Source organism: Mesoplodon densirostris, chromosome 2, assembly GCF_025265405.1.
Source record: "Mesoplodon densirostris isolate mMesDen1 chromosome 2, mMesDen1 primary haplotype, whole genome shotgun sequence".
Lineage (NCBI taxonomy): Eukaryota > Metazoa > Chordata > Mammalia > Artiodactyla > Ziphiidae > Mesoplodon > Mesoplodon densirostris.
Window position 1 is genome coordinate 35,715,073 of NC_082662.1, and position 22,718 is coordinate 35,737,790.

At 36.8% G+C, this 22,718-nt stretch overlaps 1 protein-coding gene across 2 annotated transcripts in view; it reads right to left on the reverse strand.

Annotated features, from left to right (window-relative positions):
- FOXJ3 (forkhead box J3) overlaps window positions 1-22,718 on the reverse strand; it is a 134,843-nt gene that overhangs the window by 90,034 nt on the left and 22,091 nt on the right. For both annotated transcript variants that reach the window (XM_060089632.1, XM_060089631.1), the window contains exons 2-3: window positions 21,762-21,822; window positions 2,061-2,385 (exon numbers count right to left, since the gene is read on the reverse strand). In XM_060089632.1, coding sequence (XP_059945615.1) covers window positions 2,061-2,385; window positions 21,762-21,805 — 369 coding nt within the window. In that variant the 5' untranslated portion in view covers window positions 21,806-21,822. The remainder of the gene's footprint in view (window positions 1-2,060; window positions 2,386-21,761; window positions 21,823-22,718) is intronic.

The window sequence follows — 22,718 nt, forward strand, 5'->3', positions numbered from 1 at the left end:
AAAATATTTATTTCTAGGACAACTAATAGGCTGGAATATGTAGAAGAAACAGTACATGAGAGGGAACTAGCAAAAAATAAAGCTAGGAAAGAAAGCTGGGACCAGGATTCTGGCTTCATTCAAGCTGCATTTATTGAGGCTTACTAAATGGAAGTACTGTGCTAGTGCATGGAATACAGGAAACTATACAAAAGAAATCCCTTCCCATAAGGCACTTGATTATCTGGCATGATACACAGCACACATCACTGGTGCACAGTAGTTCAGTAAATGCCTTTAATAAGTATATTCAAATAAAAAAGACAAAGGTGTTGAGACATGAAAGCTTAAGAGAAACAAGTGGAACTACCAGCTGATGGCAGACCTAAAGCTCTGTTAAGTCCCCTTTTTCCACATGCACACACACAAATGCACACACACAGATACACACACCCCACACAGCACACAACTGGATAACTCCTACATAAGAATATGAATGTAAAATGTGCAGATACAAAAGAAAACTGAATTATTTGCCATATAACATAGATTAGGTAGGTAACTAATTTGAAGGTTCCTCAAAAAGCTTAGATGAGGAGCTAAGGCTTCTTTAAGAAGTAGCTGATTCTAGAGCTGAGGCAGGAAAGATACGAGATGAGCCTGGAACATCTTGTGGTGCCAGAAAGTTAAGAAGTGGTAAATAAACAAAAGAACTGTACCGTATCAAAGGGCACAGGAGCCAACCTGTAAGAGCTCCCAATGCCAAAAGCAGCAAAAATCTGAGCAACAAATAACGACAGCACAAAAAATAAAATAAATATCCATGAGTGCATACTATTACAAATATACGATTGAATAAATAAATAAAAGGGGAAGAAGGGACAAAGCTTCCATATTAATTGGGAAGAATCCCAATTAATATAGAAGGAATAACGGAAAAGAGAAAACCACCACTAGAAAACAATAAAAACTGCTGTAATGATCTACCAATGAACACTAAAATTAATGAACAAAAATTTCAGAAAAACAGGGTATTGCATGCTGTCAAAGTATTTCCCCCAAAACATTTCATAATTTACAAAGTGATAAATAGTAATTTTATAGTGGAGAAACCTGGCAGACACCACCTTAACCAAAGAACCATGGTGAACATTACCAGTAATAAGACATACTGACATCAAGTTCCCCCTGATATGACTGATAGACAGAGAAGGGCACATCACCTCTGCATTATTCTTCCCCAAAATGCATTACTTCAATCTAACCAAGAAAATATCAGACATATCCAAACTACAACTACTATTTCTTTTGTATAGTTTTCTACAAAATACCTGACAAGTACTCTTCAAAAGTGTCAAGGTCATAAAAGACAAGAAAAGATTGAGGGACTGTTACAGATTGGAGAAGACTAAGGAGACACACAAATGACAGCTAAATGTAATGTGGGATCCTAGATTAGATCCTGAATTGAATCCTAGAACGTAAAAAAACATTAGTGGGAAAAACTGGTGAAATCTGAACGAAGTCTGTAATTTACTTAGCAGCTAACAGTACTGCTTAGTCAAAAATATTAATTTCTTAGTTTTGATAATGGTACTATGGTTATATAAGGTGTTAACAAAGAGGAATTGATTGAAGGATATATGGGAACCCTTTGTACTACTTATAAAACTCTTCTATAAATCTAGAATTCTTTCGAAATAGTTTTTTTAAAAATCTTTGATGATAAAAACAGTACTAGTTGCAATACTATACTGTTTTTTTTTTAAACCTCAGACACACTATCAACTTAACTGACCTGTGGGTATTGTTTTCTAGTGAATGCTACGTTATCTCTACTCCAATACTTTATGCTATGTCAGTCCTCTAATATAAGAAAGCTCTAACAAATTAATATTCTACCCAAAATAAAGTTATTCATCTAATTTAAAACACTTAATTTCCTTTTTTAATCCTAAAAATGACTAGTAATCAGAATTTCATCTTTAATTATATAAGCCTCCACAAAGCTTTATCTTCAATAAAAGCCAGTATTGTTATTGTTTACAGCATAAAAATAAAAATTTAAATAAAATCCTTACCTTCCATCCACTGCCAGCCTCTCTATAATATGGGAAGTTATCACAAATCCACTGGTAAATCTCACTTAGAGTCATTTTCTTTTTGGGTGAGCTATTAATTGCAAATGTAATGAGGCTGGCATAACTGTATGGAGGCTTCCCATCTTTGTGCTGTTGGACTTCTTCCTGGTCCAGGGTTGTATTTGGGTCAAGAAGTGTATTCTTCTTGGAAATTCCTGTTCCATGTGCATTTTGTGTAGCATCTGATTTTTGGATGGCTGCTCTCATGGTGAGCTGTGGTAACCAGTCCATAGATGTTAGGCTGCTCTCCAGTTCAGATGTCATCCTGAAGGTAAATAGACTCCTTAGTCAATATCAAGGAAAGAACCCCTGCTTCTCAAAATATCCAATATTCACAAATCTAGGAGTTCCAAAGTGAGGGAAAGCCTGAGTTAAATCTGGAGGAAAAAGATTGAGTATATTAATGACCAAACCAAATATTTAAGGGATCAACATTTCCAATCTTTTTTCTTAATTTCTTCCTCTCCAAACACAACAAATTTGGTTTTAAACTGTTTAAGAGATAGAACAATACATACACACAAAGTAATTCTGAGGCCAGTTTTCTTAAAAAGACTATCTGTCACTTTAAACAGGGAGTCAGGATCATAGTATGAATAAATCTGTCTGCAGTCCAGCTCTTTACTCACCAACACTGCAGGCCCTTTTAAAACTTAAGATTGTATATCTGGCATTTCTTTTACACAAATTTTAGAGAAATCATACAAAAGAATACCAAAATTAAAGTGTAGGCAAGAGGTCAGAGAAGTAACTGAGAAATAAGCACAGGAATTTACATGGAGGAAAGAAGGTAAAGTTGGGCAGGTGGGAGATAGGAAGAGTAAAGCAGGGGAGACAAGAATAGCAAGGAGACAAGCTAGCTGGGGGAGTTGACTGAAAAAAGAAATGCAAACTCAAGGACACTGATGAACTAGAGAAAAGGAGAATAGGCAGTGCCAGGAAGTTTAAAAACAAAAAAAAGTCAAAGAACAAGCTTAAGAAAACTAAAGATCCGGGAGTGTAGGATATGAGATAAAATCACATAAATGGACAGCAAGAAAAGAAGCATTAAAAACTCAAGGACAGGCTTACAAAAACATCCAGTGATCTGGATTCTGTAATCTATTTCTCTCCAAGGCTGAAAAATTCAAACCATTATCACCCAAAGAAAGAAAAAAGAAAAAACAACATCTGCCAGGTTAACACATATTCTGGAGAAAGAAGAAAGCTGCTCTAAGAATGGAAGATAAAAATATAGAAACAAAGATTGACACCTCACACTGGAATGGCGAACTTTCAACAAAAGGTACAAACTTTCCTATCCTGGGATCAAAGAAGCAGGAGAAGTGAGCCAGACAACAAAGCAGAGAGGAATGAAAGGCTTCTAAGTGATATAAAAATAAAGGGAAAAAGAAAACAAAATAAGAAACTTAAAGTATCTCAGTAAAAAGAAAAAAGTTGTGGCTAAGAATCCCATATATACCCTTCATTCCAAGTGGCTGCAGGCAAAAAGCAACCTGGAGTATGTGCTTAGCATCTGAAATTCTGCGAGGCAATGTAGAATTAATAAAGAACACAGGCTCTGGAGTCAGGCAGACCAGAATTCAAGTACTTATTCTACCAGTTACTATCTGTGAGACTATGAAAGTGTTACTATCTCTAAACCCCATCTCATCTGTAAAATGAAACAATAATAGTACCTACGGTTAAAGTATTACTTTGAGAAATAAATGGGATAACTTATGCATAGAAGAAACATTCAATAAGTATTAGTTAATAATATTATTCTAGGAGTATCTTGGGATGGTACTAATGAACCATAAAGTAAATAAGATTAAGCAATAGCAATTATAAATCAAGAGATAGCCATGAGGATTCTATCTGCATTGCCAGTAGAATATTAACTACTGGCAATGCAGATAGAATATTTTCCAATATTTTGATTAACAGTTTTACATTTTTCATTTTCCCTCCCCATCTCTGCTGTATGCATTCCTCTGAAACCTGAACTTTAAATTCCTCTATACAGCACCTTGCTCTACAATCTCAGCCAGAAATGCTTGTTCCCATCATGAAATAAGTTATAGAAACTTGTGGAATAAGAAGCCAAGATAATTTAGAGATCACAGAATGTCAAAGAGTGGGCAAAGTACCCTACAGATTAGAGAACAAGGCCTCCAATCTAAAGATGAAAAACTAAGGTCTACTGAAGTTAAAGACTTGTCCAAATTCACACAAATAGTTAACAGCGGAACTAATACCAGAGCTCAGATCTCCTGATGCCCAATCCAGCAGTTTTTCTACCATACCTTACCTGTAAAATTAAAATAATAGTACCTACCTCTCACTGATATAAAGTACTCAGAACAGCGACTGGCAAAGAGTAAAGAGTCAATAAATGTTAGCTACTGGTAGTGGTTATAGCAGTAGTTGCTGCTATTATTATTCACATTTTATTCTACGAACATTGGCTATTATTATACCATGCTATCATCCTATTTGCCTCAATTAAGTCTCCACTGAGTAGCTTTATTTTGTTCAAATTCCCAAAGCAGCCAGTCACATACATTTTCAAAGGTAATGTAAAAGTACATTCCAAATTGGAATATAGCTGATACAGCAGATGCTCCCTGTTGAGAACCATCTTTAACTTCTGTTTCCTTCCCCCAGTGCCACTGAGACGTTAGGAGAGTCTCAGTAACATAACATGAACACACACTAAGTAGGTACTTAATACTGTTATAAAAATAAACAAGAATTTATACTTACACACGTGTACAAGGCTATCCTAGAGTAAAATTTTATACACACAGCAAGTATGATAAAGTTTCTGTCCTCTAGAAACCTGTACTCCAATAGGAAGGTCAAACACAAGAAAGAGCTGGAAAAGAGCTCTGGGTGCTGCAATGGCTCAGAAAAAGGTGGAGGACAACATGGGCTGCAGCCTTAAGAGGTAGAGAAGGAAGAACTTCAGCTAAAACTTAAAGAAAGTTAAGATCTAAATAGGCTGGAAAGAATTTGGTGCCTAGCCATCAAAGGCATCATGAGTAAGAATTATTCATTGAAGTAGAGTATAAAAATCTTTCTTAATTTTAAAATCTGAAAAAGCAGGGCTGCTGTTTTCTTTGCAATTTGTTAAATTTTACATATTCTTGGTAGTGAGGTAAAAAGTGCCTCTATTGTTGCTGCTTAGGCTGGTTATTGCAGTGGCTCTCCACTGAGAACACAAAAAGTGACCATTAGATTTGACCAGATCATCAAGTAACTTTAGAAAGAAACCTCTTAGTGGAATGGTGATGACAGAAGTCCACTTGTATAAGAGAACAGATGGTGGCAGATTTAAAAACAGCATGGGAGGCTCTGAGGAATCTGGTTATGGAAATCTGGTTAAGAAATGTCAGGCCCTCATTACCTCACCTCATTCCAAAAGCTTCCTAGCTGGCCTCCTAGGCTCTGATTCCTCACCACTCCTCCCTGTTAATTACCTCCAGAGTCCATGTATATACTCCAAGAGAAATGCCAGCAATGTTTTCATGTCACTGTGCCCAAAAACTTCAAATGGTTCCCCTTCTCGTATTATACTAAATCTGAATGCCTCAACTACTTTAGCTTCATTAACCTTTTATTAATCCTTCTCTATTAATTCCTAGAGCAATTATAACCTCAGTTTGGCTTTATCATGCTGTTTCACATGCATAATTGGAACATAAGCTTTCTACCCTCACTCCCTTTTCCCCCACCTCCCCATTGAGGATAGTGACCATACACTAGTACTTCAGATGCTACCCAACACCATGCCAGGTACACATTATCTGAAAAATAACACAGTATTTGGATAAGGAATGAGTCTTCCTTTCTGGAATGCCTTTTCCTTCCCACTCTGCCTAGCTGGCTTCTACTTTTTCATCAAGACTCAGACCAAACACCTCCCCCTCCAGAAAGCCTGATCAATCCACTCTTCCCATCCTCCATCTCCTAAATTGAACTAGATCCTACCCCCACTGACTATAAATACTTCTATCACAGAACTTACACAGAATTAAATTACCTTTATCTACCTCTCTCCCATGAGGCCATGAGCTCCTTAGAAGAAGGAACTTTCTTATTCTTTTCTGTTCCCACAATGCCTAGGAACACAGTAGATAAAGGGTCAATAAATGGTGGCTAAATGATTGAAACAGTGACTAGCCAATGAAGGTATGGGTGTGCTGCTCCCAAAACAAGACCAAACATTTAAAAGCTAAAAGAGGTGAAAGAGGACTCAATAGTATGAGCTAAGGATAACCACAAGATCAAAGTCCTTTATGAACTGGAAAAAAGCAAGACTCAGCACAGACTGACAAGTTAGCAATACAGAGGAACACAGAGAGTTCTACTGGAAAAGTAGAGAAAAATGGGAAGATGGAAGCCAAAGATAAGAAGATAATGTTACTTGTGGGATAAACCAAGGCATGAAAAAATTATGTCTGAAGTTCTTAAATCTATGATGGTATCTATTGCTTAAAAGAATAAGGAATTTTTTCTTTATACAATGAAAAGGTAAAGAGCATCCAGATATAACAACTCCACACTAATTTATGACATAAGAGGAGGGAGGGGGTTCTGACCTCACTTAATGAAATTCTGCCACTGATACGATCCCAAATATGCATTTTAGCTACTTTAGCACATTGCTTGGTTTCCCTCTGTAACTTCCCTAACAACTGAGGAGTAGCCATGGCTTACACAGAAAGTTTTCAACAGGATAAAAAGGTGGGAAATGGGTAGAGAGATTGCTGGCTTTCCTAAATGGAGGTAAGACGAAGGCATCAAGGAAAATAAAGTAAGAATAATGAGGGTAATGGTGATGTGACCTAGATATTCCTGAATCCTCTCCCTCCCTTCCTAGCACTTGGCATTTTGTCTTAACACTTGGCATGTGAAAAACTGAGCAACTGAGAACTCAAAAGAAATCCTTGTAATTACCACAGCAGTAATTCTGATCACACACATCTCAGGGGGTCAAAAAATACCTATATTTAAACATAATATACATATATAAAAAACATAATTCCTGTTACTGCATCTCAGCACCCAAGGCAGCCAGAAGCAAGGTCTATGGCAGAGACCACTAACTGCCACTTAATATCTGTTTTGCCCTTCTTCCTTAGGAATACAATCCCAATTTTATTCTGGATGGTATTATGCCTTTTGCCCTTCCTGCTCTCTGGAATGTGGATACAATAGCTATTGCTCCAACAGTCATCTTGGACCATAAGGTGACCTTTGAGAATGGAAGCCATACACTGAGGACATGGGAGCAGAGAGAAGGGATCTGGGTCCCTGATTTTTTTGGTGAAGCAACTGTGAAGCTGCCACCCCAGCCCTGAACTGCCTACCTTCCAGACTTTTTATGTGTTTAACTACTATAAAAAGATCTCTACCAGCAGGTGAACGCAATTCCTAACAAACATGGAATGTGGGACATGGAAGTGAGGTGATACAAGTAACAGGACCTAAAATAAGACACTCTCTTAGAGGAGTTGTTGAGGTAAACATTAAGAACTCTAATACTGCAGAATGGAAAGCTGGTTACACTTATTCAAGAGTGACAAAGGATTTGGTCAAATTGTCACCTACTGTAACTGGAAAACAAACCATATGCCAACTGAGGCTATACAGCAAGGAGAGAAATACTATAGGAAAAATTGAGAATACTGGCATGTGTTGGCTCCTTCTAGCCGCTTAAAACAAAGTCCTAAAAGGGAAATAAACTTCAATTACAGTTGCAAGCAGAGAAAATGCAGGTTTGCTAAGGGAGGTACTCCCTGCCTATGGCCTGCAATTCAAGCTAAAATTCCTATAATTTAAAGCCCTACACGGTTGAAAAAAACACCAACTGCTTCTGAAGTAGCAAACTGAAGTAACTGAGTGATAGCTGCAAAACTACAGCCTTAGCAGTAGAGAAGACTGGTGTCTTGCCACACAAAAGCAATGTTGTGAGGGTGCTGACTTTCCACCCAAGACTATCACTTCAAATGGCCCCACCCAGAGCCATCATTCCCTCAGGAGCTAAAAGAGGTGAATGAACTTGGATGGGGGAAAATATATTCTTTATTTCCACTAACTTGTGAAACTTAGCATTTCCTTTAATTACAAAAGTAGACAACAAATCACAGCAGCATTAACAGTACCTGTGACTTTGCCATCAATAAAAATCACAAATATATTCATATGTGACAAATGCTGCAGAATCTCAACTTTTTAAACTCATCGACTACTTCAAATTTATAACAGTGTATTAGATTGGTCACTAGATTTTTTATTTAATGTGTTAATTCAAAGGCATATATATTTCTATGTTATAAAGTTAATATTTTGCTAACCATATTTCAATATAATTAGTTTCTTCTGTAATCCTAAGTATTTTATTTTATGAATTTTGAAACCTTATTCTGCAAAGGGTCCACAAGTTTCACCAGACTTTGAAGGGGTTCCATGGCACCAAAAGGTTAGAAATCCCTGAGGTAAGTAGAGCACAAAGGGCAGAATTTTCATATTAAAAAATTCTGCCTAGGCATGTCCTTTGGCTCAAAGCAGCAAAAAGTCTACAAACTAAGCTTTTTAAGATGACTGTAAAGGGGAAGAGGGGTGTCTAGACTGCAAAAGCCTCAAGTTTCCAAAATAATACCCAAGCTAATCAACAAGAAGTGAGCTATAAAGCCTATGCATTTCCCAGATAGGGCATCTTCACCAATACCCACCACAGATGTGGCCATGGAGGATACTGGACAACGTGAGACCTTTCAGAGGGCACAGGGGACACAGGGGACAATGGAGAGCCCATCAAAGAGCAGAATCAAGGAACTTATTATACTGTCATGGAGTCTCTGCCACTGCTACCCAGGAGGATTTTATAATCGATATGGCCTAGTGACTATATTGTGTTTCCCATTATCCTGTTTTCTGAATAAAAGATTTTATTGCTATTATCCTATTCCTTCACCACTATAAACCAAAAAGCCACTCTGGGATCTAATGAAAGTGAATGCACCCAGAGAGCTTAGACTTTCAGCTGGATATAATAACTGGATGAAACTCTGGGTTGTTTCCCTTGGGAAAAGGGCAAGTAAGTTCTATTTATAGGAAGAGCAGTACATGTGGATATTTGGGTACCCAAGGCTGATTGTGGCAGAAACCTAACAAGAAAGAAAATAATCTACTACAGATTGACCTTACATTTTGGAAGCATGTGACATAAAAAAACAATTTTTTTAATTTATAAATGAAGCAATAATTTAAGCTATTTCCAAGCAAAAGTAGCTGCTGTTATTTTTCAAAATTAGTTATCATACACCGGCAAAGCCAAAGTTTCTACTCTTAGTTCAATTTCAGGAAAATAACAGTCAACGTCCTACATTAGAAAAGATATGGTGATTAAGAACACAGGCTCTGGAGCAAGACTGTCTGGATTGGAATCCAAGCTCTTCCACTTTTAGCTATGTGCCCTTAAACAAGTAAATTAGCCTCTCTATACCTCAGTCTCCTCATGTGTAAGGTGAGGATAAAAACAGTACCCACCCCAAAGGATTGTTGTGAGGATTAAATGAGTTATATATACAAAGCACTAAGAAGAGTCTCTAACACACAGTAAATAAGCATTCAATAAATGTTAGCTATTATTATTCCTATCAAATTCATACTCTTCAGAATTTTCTAAATTTTAAATGACTGTCACTCTTATTCAGTGGTTTTAGACTTACATGCCCTAAATCACACAATAATCATTTATCAAGCTCAATGGAAATGAGCCCCTCATTCAATTATTTACTCTAAAGAAATGATCCAGAAAAGACTGTGCTTTTAAATTTTGTTTGTAGATTGCATATGAAAATTGAACATACACTTTTCCCACAGAAATCAGATTCTATGATGATTCCTGAAGCAGCCCACAAAATCCTACCTATTCTATAAAGGAGTTCTATAAATCAAAGTTCTAAGAGTATAAAAGCCCCAGCTGGATATTCTGCAGCAGAAAGACAGAAGTGTAACAAGGAAAATAAAGAAATAAGTTTTTCCATTTTCCTGGTGTAGGACCAGCTTGTTCCTGATAAAATTTCAATACACATAGTTTATATCTGGCATACTTCTAAGTACCTTCTATACCTTGGCTCTCCCATCTCACACTGCCATAAGCCTCCAAGATTGGCCCTTAAAGTTGGTATTATAAACTCCAAAATTAATTACTTGCTCTTCTCCTCCAGTAAAAACTCTAACCTTTTCAAAGCAGTTGATCTCTGCTCTATTTAGGAAGAAAGTGGACAGCATCAAACTAATCACCACTAAGGTATGAATAACTGAGCCTTTGAATTTCCTATGAGCAATGATCTTTTTAAAGGACAAGCCCAAAAAATTCTCATTGGTTTGAAGTGAAAATATAGGTAGAAGAATCATAATTTAGGATAGAGAATCCAATACACAAATAGAAAGTTCACATTTCAAAACTCTTGACTTTCACAACTTTTGTTTCACCCCTAAAATTCCAAGAATATTCACAAAAAGCTTATGCAAAAACTTGAGGGACTTAGTGAGACAACTGTCATTTGTAAACAGAACTGTGGTTTCAGAGCTATTTATCATAAAATCAGAGATGAAAAAGGACCTCACTATGTCATTTTTAAAAGCCCTGCTATTACCTATTTTGGAAACCAACAATATTCTTTATCTCCAAGGGAAGAAAAGTTCACCAAATGTATACAGTAATTCATTTTGTTTAAAATAATAATAATAAATTTTAACAGACCAATCTATGTATCTCCCTTGCTACAGAGAAGAAAATTTCTTTAAATTTTATCCTGGAAAATGAGAACTGGTCAGAGTTCTCTTCACAACTATGCTTCACATATTTTACAATATTAACACCATTTAGGTTCCTTCTCAAAAGTTTGAAGTCCAGAACTCCAATAGGATCTGATTTAAGAACCATAATATAGTTACTGCTCTTCTCTAGATTCTCTCCAAATTACTCTATTACTCAAATATATAATCTTAGATTCATAAAACTGTATTCTAAATTCATACAAGCCATACTCATAGTTAGAACTCCGTTCAGGCTAAAATTTAGGGATCATATGGTCAAAAGACATCTTTATGCTATAAATGTAATTCTTATCTTAAAAATATTTTACTCTACAATTTAGGGAAGAAAAATAAATATTTTCGGACATTAACCACTGAACTACATTCCGTCATCAAGTAAGTACCGTATTTTGCATTTAATCTCACTCTATCTATTGGAATCTCTATGTCTCTTGAGTAGCTGGAAAGCTAATAAACAAGAGTCCCTTTGATACAAGAACACTCAAAGCCATCTTTGCAGATGTTATTTAAAAACCCAGACAGAATCTGCTATTAATACTTCTTATACTTAGTTTTTAAAAATATGTGTATATGTAATAATAAACGTCCTCTGAGTAACATGTATTTACTTTGTCTCATTAAAGTGTTTATCCTGACCTCTCTGCAACCATACTGCTTCAACTCACCGTAGGACATTTACTGGATATCGTATCTCCACACACACTGCCTCCATGACATTATATGAGTAATAAGGCATCAGTGTTGGCAGAAGGCTAATAACATCATGGAAGACGATCCTGATGTGATACACATAAAATACTAAAGAAACAGCTTAAGCTGCTACATATGATGTTTACAGTTCAGTGGTCCTCAAAGTGTGGTCCAGGGACACTTTCAGGGGACCTGAAGGATCAAAACAATTTTCAGAGTAAGATATTATTTGCCTTTTTCACTGTCATCCTCTCATAAGTGTAGAGTGGAGCTTTTCAAATGCTATATGATGGGTGCTATCACAACAGAGTGAATGCAGAGGCACAGAACAGAATCCAGGTGTCTCTATTAAGCCAGATATTTTTAAAATTTTGCAAATATGTAAGGCAACACCACTCTTCTAAATTTTTGTTTTGGAAAATACAATTATTTTTCATAAAACATGTTATCTATGTTAATATATAATGGGTTTATTATTATTTCTATGTAAATTAATAAATATTTTGACTTTTTTCTTAATTTTAACTTCTAATACAATTTTGATAGATATAACTCACAAACGCATGCCCTTTGGGCACTAAATAATTTTTGAGACCAAGAAGTTTAAGATGCTGTAAGTCAACATCTCAAAGACTAAAGGTCACTGTTTCTAATATACTGTAATGCAATGGAAAGTATAAAGGGTTTGAAATCACCCAAAAGGGCTTGAATTCTTATTCTTCTCCTTATTAATTGCATCCTTGGACAAGTCAAACCTCTAAGCCTCACAGAATTGCTGTGAGGAGTAAATGACAAAATATATGTGAAACACTGTAGTACAGAGTTAATGCTTGGCACAGAGTAGACATTCAACAAATGATAACTATTAGAAATCCCTTTTTTAAAAAAGACATGCTACCCACATGATAGTAAGGAAAGGCTCTGAATCCTAAAAATATCCTCCCTTGAAATCCTAACTCTTCTCACCCAACACGGGACACATGCTGCTTTTTATCAGAAACTTTTTGTAGCATTTTGCCTAGCTCACTCAGCCCTTTCTCAGCATTGGCTCCATCCCCAGGGCCCTGAAAAGTCAGTACTACAACAACAAATTAAAGGATTTGAACCAGGGTTGGTACCTGACCCAAACTGTTCATCTGAATTTTCTTCTTCAGGAATTTAGTAATAGGACTTAAACAGTCTGGGCTGGTCTCCTGAATGAAAAAGCTATGAACTTGAGAGGTATGGGATGGCCAAGAAAGTCAGTTTATAGAAATGAAAAGATATTCCATTCAGCAAAAAGCAAGAGAGAAGAAAATATACTGCCTAGGTTCCTAAGAACTTAAGTTCTATTCCCTTAAGAGACCTAGCTACCTCTGGGTTCTGTGAAATACCCTATTATTCACCAAATAAATTCCTTTTCTTTTTTGTTTGATACGTCCAGTGCTGATTTCCTTTACTTGTAACCAAGCAAAGCTTGACTAAAATAAGCTTACTGAATCAAATCATATAATTTCTTTTTTATTTTTCAGTATTATTTTATATTCTGTGCACTGCTGGTAGCCACAGATTTTATATTTAACTCCTTTATTTTGCCAGTATATTCAGTGATGCTTTTTAGTCTATTACCTCTGATATTATTTTCCCCCATGTATAAGAATTCATGACAACTCCAATTTCTCCACCACCTCCCTATTTAGAAACTGCTGACTTTCATACAAGATTTTATTTTCAATTTTAGACAATGTATTTCAAAATTAAAACACTAGTTTTCTATCACTTATTTCTAGTTTCCTGCATTGGTATTTCCCATTTGCACTTATTTCTTCATAGGATCCTCAATTAAGTAGAATATTTTTTGGCACCCCTCATTTAAGAAAAAGCTTCAGGGCTTCCCTGGTGGCGCAATGGTTAAGAATCCACCTGCCGATGCAGGGAACATGGGTTCGAGCCCTGGTCCGGGAAAATCCCACATGCCGCGTAACAACTAAACCCGTGTGCCACAACTACTGAGCCTGCGCTCTAGAGCCCATGAGCCACAACTACTGAAGCCCGCGTGCCTAGAGCCCGTACTCTGCAACAAGAGAACCCACCACAATGAGAAGCCCGCACACCACAACAAAGGGTAGCCCCCACTCGCCGCAACTAGAGAAAGCCTGTGCACGGCAACAAAGACCCAATGCAGCCAAAAATAAAACAAATTAAAAAAAAAAAAAGAAAAAGATGTTTAAAAAAAAAACAGAAAAAGCCTCAAATTTTGATAAATACTGACAGCCAAGAGGCAGAATTTAGTGCATGGGCACTGGAGCAAGACCTCTGTATGAATCCCAGCTCCGTCCCTTATTCACTGCATGTCCTTGAGTTGCTGAACTTTTTTATCTCAGTTTCCTCATTTGTGAAATGAAAATAATCATAACACCAACCTCATAGAGTTGTTAGGGGAAATTTAATTAATATACCATAAAATGCTTAAATAATGCCTGGTCTAATATATTAGTAAGAACACCATAAAGCTAGTTATCCAAGTCAATATTTAGTCCCATAAGTAACTTTTATAATATGTCCTTAAGTCAGTGACTAGTCACTGGTACTCTTCAATACCTTATACTCAGAAATGGAAGCCCAATAAGTCAGCTTAAAGATTAAATTACATTTAGGATGCTCTAGACCAGCACTGTCCAACAGAACTTTCTACAACAATGGAAACGTTTGTGTGTTATCCAATATGACAGTCAGTAGCCATGTGTAGCTAACCAAGCACTTAAAATGTGGCTAGTGTGACTGAGGAACTGATTTTTTTTAAATTTAGATTTAAATAGCCACATGAGGCTAGTGGCTACCACATGAGACAGTAAGCCTTAGAAGATAAGACAAAAAGTTCAAAATACATTTTAGAAAAAGTCTCTGTAATGGTCAAAATTAAGACGGTTTCTCATTACTCTTCATTTAATTGGAACATGTTAGAACTAAACATGCAAATTAATAGATATTATCAATTATAAAAAAAGTTTGATAAATATGATAACAATGATGAACTATGGCATGATAATGAAAGTTATTTCTGCCACTGTGTGGGAATGACTTAAAAGCATAAAACTATATTAATTATAAATATGATAAAAATGTAATATTAAATGTCAGCAACATCCTTAGCCTGAGGTCAGTTGCAAACCTGACTGCTACTGGTAGATACTCTAGAATCTAAGAATTTAGATTATCATACTAGAGATTATCAAACTAAATGAATTAAGCCAGACAGAAAGGCAAATATCATTTGATATCACTTATATGTAGAAACTAAAAAAATCACACAAAACGTATTTAACAAAACAAAAACAGACTCACAGACATAGAAAACAAACTTATGGTTACCTGAGGGGGGAAGGGGAGGGATAAATTAGGAACTTGGGATTAACAGATACACACTACCATATGTAAAACAGATAAACAACAAGGTCCTACTGTATAGCACAGGGAACTATATTCAATATCTTGTAATAACCTATAATGGAAAAAAATCTGAAAAAGAATATACATATATATGTATATGTATAACTGAATCACTTTGCTGTACACCAGAAACTAACAACACTGTAAATCAACAATACTTCAATAAAAAAATATATTGTTTTAATTTTTAAAAATAAGAATTTAGGGTAAAGGGGAAATAGAAAGAAGGGGAAAAAGAAATCCTCTTCTACCCCATGTTCTTGAGCTGAGAGCAAAGGATAGAAACATGTCCTTTTTTTTTTTTTTTTTTTAAGTCTTTTTCATTGAATTTGTTACAATACTATTTCTCTTTTTTATGTTTTCGGTTTTTTGGCCCCGAGGCATGTGGGGTCTTAGCTCCCCAGCCAGGGATGAACCCGAACCCCCTGCATTGGAAGGCGAAGTCTTAACCACTGGACTGCCAGGGGAGTCCCCAAACATGTCCTCTTTTATTCTAAAAACAATGATCCCTTTTGCTTTCTACTACAGGAAAATGCAAAAAAGGAAAAAAATATGCCAGATGCTTTATGTAATCAATATATATTTTATCCCATGAACCCTAGCAGGCCAGGGAGGTAAACATTAACATCCCTATTGCAGCAAAATCAGGAAAAGTGAAGTAACTTACCCATGGTCATATGAATAATACGCGGCAGAGGTCTGAACCTGTATCTACCCAATTCTAAGACTAAATACCAGAGCTACCTTAACAATAACAAGTCTGCTACTAGAAACAAGACAGCAAGAAGCCTTAAAATAAATCTACCCTCCTCTGGTCATTCTAAATAGCAGGGTTATCAATAGCAAATGGAGGGAAATGAGGAAACAGATGGACAGGAAATTCACTTGGGACACTTAACACCCAAGCTTCTCTGGTGCTAAAAATCCCTATGTGTTCCCCAATATATCCTAAACAAACAGACTGGATCAATAATAAAAGGCATTTTAAGGGAGAAGCGCAACAAAAAGGAAAAGGTAAGTGTGAACAAGAAAGAAAGAAAAAGATAACAAAAGGAAGAGGTCTCAGGTAGAAGATCAGAAACTACTTAAAACTACTTACTACTTCAGCGTCCTAGGCTGAATACACATGTGAACCATAAAATCAATCCTCATAAATGTTAGGCAATTCAGAAATGCAGAAAGGGCCCCATTTTAACAAGTCCAAAGAAATATCAAATTTTATTTTGCTTTAATCAAACTGAATTATAAGTCTAATGCTATAATACGTGAAAGAAATATGTTATATACATATATGTGTTTACCTGTCTACATAAAGCAAATGCTCAAGGAAAGCTTTTGCTTTTTTGGTAAGCTTTTGCTATTACTGAGTCTATACCTGGAAATAAAATGCAGGTAACCTCAGGATTCAGATCCATCTTATATAAACCCAGTAACCAGATTCTGCTAAATTTTTAAGATTCTACTGTCTGACAGAAACTGTATCCATCATTATCTGAACTCTCACTCTTGCCTTCCAAAACTCAGGAATTACATACATGTAGATGACCCAGTATTCACTATCCAGACGTACTATCCAAACTCAGGATATGAATGCAGTAGATTCGGATTGCAAGGAATACTTGCAAATCTTATATAAATTTTTAATATAATTTCACATGATTTACAAAATTAGCATTTTTAGCAACATGCAAGTATCCTACTAAAATCACATAAACACTGGCTGCAAAACAGATCTGAGAAAACATTTTTTTAAATATTTTTATTTGGCTGCACTGGGTCTTAGTTGCAGCACGCAGGATCTTTGTTGTGGCATGCATGTGGGATCTAGTTCCCTGACCAGGGATTGAACCCAGGCCCCCTGCATTGGGAGCGCAGAGTCTTAACCACTGGACCACCAGGGAAGTCCCAACAAAACACTTTTTAATACCATATTTCTTGGTAGTTAGCTGGAACAAGTTATTAAGTTATTGCCCCTCAGTTCCAAACCCACATCCCTTCTTCCCAATCTGCCTTAATGACACTGGAACTGGGACTCTGCAAACCACATTTCTGCTTTGCCAGCTGATTTTCTATAAGGCTCTGCCAAGAGGGAGCACTAAAGATGGACTGCAAGCCTGGAGAAGAAAAAAGATACTTGGGCCTTCCTGTCTATTCTTTGGGCTTCATAAGAGCATTACCCCAGCAAAGGTTTCCTCACCCCTGCAGCAGAAGGTCCCCCTCACAGTAGTAAGTGAATAAAGTTCACAGTTTTTCTAACACTTATGGAACTAGCTTAATCATACCCTACTCAAAGACCCCAGCAACAGCCAGCACCCTTCCCCAGAGTTTTGAGTTTCAAACCTATGGGATTTCTATTCTGAGCTCGACACAAGCACTAGCATGTAGTACCTTCTCCTCGGAGGTCTGAATTTTGTTTCCACAGGACCCTTCCTCTAAGTCTCTAGGTTTTCCCTCTGGTCCCCAAGCCCTTAGGGCTCACAGCTGCTTCTAGAAGTATCTATCTCCATGATAACTTCAAGTTTTATTTTTATCCTTTCTGTACCTAGTTAACAACTTTAAATCTAGTTAATGATTCTATGAAAGTCTCTGTTCAAACAACTGGTGTGGTTTCTGCCTCCTGATAGAACCCTGACTGATAAAAGAAAACAGTCTCATTATACTGTAACAGTATATGATGTTATTACAATAACTTTTGTTAAAATGCAATTCTACCCATACTAGCAATTAAAGAAGAACAAAATGTTAATTAAGAGCAATTTGAGGGCTTCCCTGGTGGCGCAGTGATTGAGAATCTGCCTGCCAATGCAGGGGACACGGGTTCGAGCCCTGGTCTGGGAAGATCCCACATGCTGCGGAGCAACTAGTCCCGTGAGCCACAATTACTGAGCCTGCGTGTCTGGAAGCTGTGCTCCACAACAAGAGAGGCCACGATACTGAGAGGCCCGCGCACCGCGATGAGGAGTGGCCCCCACTTGACGCAACTAGAGAAAGCCCTCGCACAGAAACAAAGAGCCAACACAGCCATAAATAAATAAAGAAAAAAAATTTTTAAAAAAAGAGCAATTTGATTAAAATTAAGAGTATACTTAGCTATCACTACAAAATCTTTTGCAACCATTCTTTTAAAGAAAATTTTGGGGGGTGCCTTTTTCTAACACACATAGCATCTACTGGAATAAAATTACATGATAAGACAACATTAACAAGGGCTATCTCTGTCTTCCCAAATTTTCTACAATAATTGGTTTAAGATTACTTTTTTTTTTTTTTTTTTTTTTGGCGGTACACAGGCCTCTCACTGTTGTGGCCTCTCCCGTTGTGGAGCACAGGCTCCGGACATGCAGGCTCAGTGGCCATGGCTCACAGGCCTAGCTGCTCCGCGGCATGTGGGATCTTCCCCAACCGGGGCACGAACCCGTGTCCCCTGCATTGGCAGGAGGACTCTCAACCACTGTGCCACCAGGGAAGCCCTAAGATTACTTTTTAATCATAAAAATACAGTAAGTAAATTTTTAAAAATAATTTTAACATGTTCAGATTAAACAAGGATCCAATATCATCTATAGAAAACAATATTTGACTTGTTTACCCTAAATATTTAAAGGGCAGAGGAAGAGATTTAATTCATTTACTAAGTACCCTCTCCTACCCAACAAATTTTTTGAATGTCACATACTTTCATTCCACCCCCCATCTTCACTTAAGTCATCTACTCCCACTCCCACCTATGTTTACAACCCCCCACCTGCCTACCCATTTTCTCATTCCTAGTCACACGGTCCAGTTCTTCTCCACCAACTCAAATGCTTTCCTGTCTTGAGGCTAGCCAATTTCTAGATATATAGGCAGTATATGCAGGCATATACAAGATATAAAGGTAGTATATACAAAGACAGTTATGGCAAACAAGCAATGTTTGTCAGTGGATTTGAGATTTCCTGGGCTTCCCTGGTGGCGCAGTGGTTAAGAAACCGCCTGCCAATGCATGAGACACGGGTTTGAGCCCTCGTCCGGGAAGATCCCACATGCCGCGGAGCAACTAAGCCTGTGTGCCACAACTACTGAGCCTGCGTTCTAGAGCCTGTGAGCCACAACTACTGAGCCCACGTGCCACAACTACTGAAGCCCACGCGCCTAGAGCCCATGCTCTGCAACGAGAAGCCACCACAATGAGAAGCCCGCACACCACAAAAAAGAGCAGGCCCCGCTCGCAGCAACCAGAGAAAGCCTGCACGCAGCAAAGAAGACCCAATGCAGCCAGAAATGAATGAATTAATTAATTAATTTAAAAATTAAAAAAAAAAGATTTCCTGCTCTACTTCTATTTGGATAATGTAGTTGGGAGGTCGTTTCTGGCTTGGGGAAGACTCTATGGGAAAGCAGACTAAAATTTATTGTGGTTTTAAGTAATCCAGTTTCTCTTCCCTTTACCAAAAAATAGTTATTCTTTTCTTTTCCTTATATCAAACCAAAGCAAGCTTTCAGTTAGAAAAATCAATGACAAACAATGGTCTTCTACCCATACATCTGAGAATGCGAATTCTCTGCTTCACAGAGGGACCATATAGAATATTACAAAAAATGAAAGATTAGGATATAAGGATACTAAATATCTCAACTCAAATACCATAGTTTCTCAGTTTATTAACTAAATGCTAAATTTATAGATATATCCACAAAAATTTGATTCTAGGATATTATACACTAGAATTGTAACAGTGAGCAGGTTATAAAATAATTCATGGTATCTCTTTCATCATCTCTTCCAATTATATAATTCTATCAAGCAAAAAAAGTTAGGCATGTATCATTCCTAACACAATGTCATATACAATCTTCACCTAAACATAACTCTTCAAATAAAGGGATTTAAAATCCCAGTAAATGACTTTAATATATGACTGTTTTGGCATAATCCACAACTAAAATATCTTTAAGGAACTCTATGATCAGTGGAAGATCAAAGTCTGCAAAAATACCCTGATATGGTCATATCTAAAGTTTTAAATATTCAAAAAAAGGGTAAAATGATTCCTCCAACCATATTAAACAAAAGGACTCTTAAGTGAAATTAGTTCTACAACAGCTTTGGGGATTAAAGAAGTCTTTTTTTTTTTAGTTCTTTTCAAAACTATACAGGTGTCCCTTGTTGGGAGGTGGGGGTGGGGGCACATGGACTCCAACAAGGTAGAAAAGTAATCACTCCACCTACTTCCATTATAAGCTGGAAGATGCATTCTCAGGGAAAGAAATGCCATAAGGGCATGGAGTAAAGCTCTCCTACTGAGGAAAAGGAGAGCCAGCCTTAGTCTCATAAAAATTCAAGTATATAAAAACTAAAAAGGCAACTTCATTTTTCTTTGGTGGCATTCTGAACCACCAGAATTTCTTTCATGCCTAAGGATTCCTTGACTTCACATTCATGGCTCTAATAATTTTGTATCCCTCCTCTCTCTCTTTCCTGCCCTCCAAAGCTGGTCAATTCCACCTCTCTTCATCACTTACGCTGTTCCAGCCACACTGACCTCCGTCATTGCTCCTCCAACCTAACAAGGCAAGTCTCCTGTCCCAGCAGCTCCTGAATTCCCTCTACCCAGAACGCTCATCTTCTACCTACCCAACATATGGTTCATTCCATCACTCTTTCAGGTCTTCATTCAAATGTCACCTTTTCAGTAAAGCTTTCCCTGGCTACCCTATCTAAAATAACCCTATCTATATTTCCTATTCCCATTCTCTATTTTATTCTTCATCTTAGCTCTTATCACTGTCACTATCTAACATATACTTCCTACTTTTTTATTAATTACCCCGTCACCAAACTGTAAGCCCAATAATTACAGGATTTTTATCTGTTATGTTCACTACTGTAGCCCCAGCATTTAGAACAGATCCTGACAACATATTAGGTGCTCAATATGCTGAATAAATAAATGATACAGCTAGCTACAACACCACATGTAACTGGTAGGTGCTGCCATCAACAATTCATATTCTAGTCTGAAAGATCCCAATTAACAGATTAGACTTAGGTTATTTTTTCAAACTGTGCGCTGGGAACCAGAGTAATCCCTCAGGGGCAACTGCGGGGGTAGAACATGGAAGCCCAAGCAAGCAGAAAAGCCCGGCATTTATCTGCTTTATTCACAGGTTTTCACTTAAGATTTAATTTATAGAAAGGATTTAGCAACTTAGAAAAAATCTAAAACCACTGGGTTGAACACAACTTAGTTCCTACTTTTTTACATTTTACTTATTTATTGTAAATGAGGAGAATCTAGGTATCATATTTATATCATCCTTTAAAAAGAGATTTAAATTACCATCTAATCTTATTTAATAATCTGCTACAAAGGCAATAAAAATTTACTATGTATTTTCTAATTAAAACAAGTAGAAACAAGATTAGTATTTTTTTAAAAAAGGAATAACAAAGAAGAGTAAATTTGTTATTTCATGTACAAGAACATATGTAAATTCACTAAGTGGAGATTAAGACCCAAACCCCACTACGACAAATATCTCTGTAAGCAAAAATATGTCCCAATCTCACAAAATAGCACTATTTACCAAAACAAACTACAATATTTTATTCTGAACCTTACAGTAAAACTGATTCTAATATGACTTGACCAGCATAACTTTTAAAATGTTACATGTTCTAATAAAAAGAAGAGCACTAACCTTAATGAAGTTACAGATGGACAAGCCTGTCCATACAAACCCATCTGGCCACAAAGAGAATCTGAAAAGTAAAGGAGAGTTAGTTATCAGATGCTCCAAAGTAAATTAAACTATAAATCACACTACCATTCTAAAACAGAAATAGAACGCTAAAAGATTCACCATTATTTGAACACATACCCACAAAATTTAAAAATGTTGTTAAGCAATAAGACAGATTACACTGAGGAAGACTGACATAGGAGGAAGCACAAGAAAAACAGGCACACTATAACTGTAACATCCAAAAAAGCTAAGAACTCATAAAATTTAACAAATTGTTATGCTTAGTTACAGACAGTGTCCAAACTGTTTAGCAGAATCCTATGGATTCCAGAGAGGCGCCTAAAGGCTACCAAAGAGCTGAGCATGCAGGTTCCCATCCCCACATAATTGTCTCCCACCCCATCTACCCTTCAATCAAAGCAGTGCTATCTTTGTTGGTTTTGCATAATGGACTTCACTAAAACTTCATTTGAAGAACAGTTCCACTGCTTAAAAAAAAAAAAAAAAGTTAAGAATAGCATTGAACAGAAGGAGCTTTGTTCAAATTTTAGCTGTGACACTAAGAGACCTTGAAGAATTTATATAACCTCAGTGAACCTCCATTTCTTCATCTGTAACTTGGGGATAATACCACCTGTAACTTTATTTATTCATCAGGGATAAACTGCAGGTTTGTTATTAGAATTAAACAAATCACTAAACAAATGTGAAACTGTCTATTAGCACTACTACCTGGCACAAGGATGATCCACAAGTGTCTACGGGTAACATGAATGAGAGAAGCTGGAATGGGTATAAATAAGCATACACAGCACAAATGGAGATTGTGTGCCTGCAACTAAAGAAAACAGGTTCACTCTGAAAGGATCAGCTGCTATTCCCAGTTCTAGCCAATTGTTGCTAAGCAAGACT